The following is a 2,680-nucleotide window of genomic DNA, read 5'->3' as shown; positions in this document are numbered from 1 at the left end:
CCCCCCCCCCCCCCGCCCCCAGCTCGAGTCTCGGCCCGGGAGGTTGGAGTGCTGCCCCGGAAGTCATCTCCCGGTCCCCCGCCCGCTGCAGATATGGCGGTGGACTCGTCCATGGAGCTGCTATTTTTAGATACTTTTAAACATCCAAGCGCTGAGGTAAGGCTTCGCGACCCGACTTCGACCCGGCCCGTCATTTCCGGCACCCCTGCTGCGGAGTCGGGGGTCGTCCCGGCGGTGTCCTCTCTCAGGCGCGCGGGGTGAGGTCCTCCGGTCCACACCCCCTCCCCCAGCCCGGTGCGAGCCCCGTGGCCCTGGGCGGCGGCCCTGCCTTGCTCGGCTTTGATTTGGGGCCCGCGGCTTGGGTCGAGTCAGCCGCGCTGCTGGCCGTGCTTAGTTTGTCCTGTCAGCGTTGTCTTGAGGAGGGTTCAGGTTCTCAGGCTTACTTCAGGGGGGATGCAGGCGTGAGCTTGGGCATCTGGTTTTTGACAGTAGTGTCGGGTTCTGGATGCCTCCAGGATACGGACTTACCAGGATCCCAAGTCCTTCTCTTTTATCTCTCTTCTAACGGCTGTCGTGTTGCTCAATGTGTCATAGCACTTAAGCTTGGGAAGGAATTCACCTATTAGGATATGACATACCTACGAGAACCACCTTTGCGTTGAGAATACTTGCGAATCAGGCAGTATTAAAGAATAAAGACTGTCATTAGAAAGCAAGTCTGTTGTTTTCAGGGAGCAAAGGTGGGGTGTTGAGTAGTTTTGTGCACAGGATTACTTTAGCGTCCCTGAATGGCCTTGAGATCCTTAAATTTAGTATACCGAATGTAGCTAATTAATGAAGATTCGCACAAGCCAGCCAAAAATGAACTTTCACAAAGTCCACAGAGAAATTCGGATAGGAGAAAGAGAGAGTAAATGAAAGAGTAATCACTGTTTAGTGACTGCTGGGCTTGAAAAAGCTCAAAGTGGCAGCTGTAGCTGTTACCAGAACAAACTTCTGTATAGAGGTAGAGAACAATAAAACCTAAAGAAAGAACCAGGCATGGCATTAATGTTTTTTTTTTTATCCCAGTACTTGGGAAGCCCAGGTAGGCAGATCTTTGTGAGTTTGAGGCCAGTGAACTCACATAGCAAGTTCCAGGACAGTCAGGGTTACATAGTATGACCCTGTCTTAAAATAAAATTTTTTTTTTTTTTGGAAGAAGCATACATACCTAGTACTAGTCTCACAAGAAGATTGTTATTCTTTCAGGCGTTTCTGACCTTCATTTTTAGACAAACATTAAGGATCCTAGGAGAACAGAACAGGTTAAAAAATACTCTCTGGGAGTGGTTGAAAGTTAAGAAAAGCCAGACCGTGGTAGTGCATGCCTTTAATCCCAGCACTTGGGAGGCAGAGGCAGGTGGATTTCTGAGGTTGAGGCCAGCCTGGTCTACAGAGTGAGTTCCAGGACAGCCAGGGCTACACAGAGAAACCCTGTCTGGAAAAACCAAAAGAAAAAAAAAAGTAAGTTAAGAAAAAAATCCCATTTGAATTTATCTTGGAAGAGTAGGGGGTTGTAAGAAATACAGAAATATTTGGGTTAGAGTTAGAATATGTTGTATAAAGAGGCACACTGGGAGTCCCTTGAAGTTTAAGGTCTTATCTCCAAAATGCTTAATCACTGGAGTGTAGAATGTGAATGGCGACAATTGAATTACAAAGCGCACCTTAATCTCAGCACTTGGGAGGCTGAGGCAGGTGGATCTCTGAGTTCTAGGCCAGCCTAATCTATAGAGTGAGTTCCAGGACTATACAGAGAAACCCTGTGTAGCAAAACAAAAAACCAAAAAAGCCAAAAAAAAAAAAAAAAAAAAAAAAAAAAAAAAAAAAAAAAAAAAAAAAGAAAAGAAAAGAAACCACCCAGCTCAGTTTAAGTCCACCTTGGTTCTCTGATACAGAACAAAAGGCACTGAAACCAAACAAAATCTCTCTCTTTTTTTTTTGACTGTGGCTAACTTGCAGTGTGGACTAGGGCTGGTTTAGAACTCAGAGATCCACCTGCCTCAGCCTCCCTGGAACCACCACTTCCAGCCAAACAAAATTCTTTTTTTTTTTTTTTTTTAAGTTTTTTTTGTTTGTCCAAGCAAAATTGTTAATCAGTGTCTGATGTAGGAAACTCTAGTTGATACTTATTTAGCTCTCTTTGGGAACATAAAGGTACGGAATTTTGGTGAAAGGTTACTCCTTTGTGAACATTGAGGAAGATTTCATTAAGGCAAATGGCATATTAAGTTGGTCTTGGTAAAATGGGAACTGTTTCTTTCATGGTGGGAAAGGAGGGCTGTTGTAGTCAGTCTTCTATGAGATTAGGCCCAAAGTAGCTGTATGAATTGGCACCTGCAGGCCATGTCATGGAGCTCCTTAAATTTTCAAGAATAGTATAGACTCTTTGTTGGCAGTCTTTAGTTATTGAGCAGGGAAATCATATGATTAGTAAGCTAGGTAGATTAATTGGTCAGTCATAGACTAAATAGTTCAGTGAAAATGGGTAGCAGAGTCAGAAAGGGTAAGTGAGATGCAGTGAAAGCTAGTTAGCAGGTGGAGTGCATTACTGAGCTAGGTACAATGCTTTGTTTATTTGAAGGAATTTTCTCTGATCTATTAGTTTTGAAAGTTGTTTCTTTTTTTTTTTTTTTTT

General features: G+C 44.0%; 1 protein-coding gene across 2 annotated transcripts in view; it reads left to right on the top strand.

Annotated features, from left to right (window-relative positions):
- The first annotated feature begins 17 nt into the window (after nucleotides 1-17).
- The window catches only part of Virma (vir like m6A methyltransferase associated), a 67,872-nt gene continuing 65,209 nt past the window's right edge, over nucleotides 18-2,680 (top strand). For both annotated transcript variants that reach the window (XM_031366603.1, XM_031366602.1), the window contains exon 1: nucleotides 18-156. In XM_031366603.1, coding sequence (XP_031222463.1) covers nucleotides 94-156 — 63 coding nt within the window. In that variant the 5' untranslated portion in view covers nucleotides 18-93. The remainder of the gene's footprint in view (nucleotides 157-2,680) is intronic.

This window comes from Mastomys coucha, unplaced genomic scaffold (genome assembly GCF_008632895.1).
Source record: "Mastomys coucha isolate ucsf_1 unplaced genomic scaffold, UCSF_Mcou_1 pScaffold14, whole genome shotgun sequence".
NCBI lineage: Eukaryota > Metazoa > Chordata > Mammalia > Rodentia > Muridae > Mastomys > Mastomys coucha.
The sequence above is the reverse complement of the archived record's forward strand: the minus strand, read 5'-3'. Positions and strand labels throughout refer to the sequence as shown.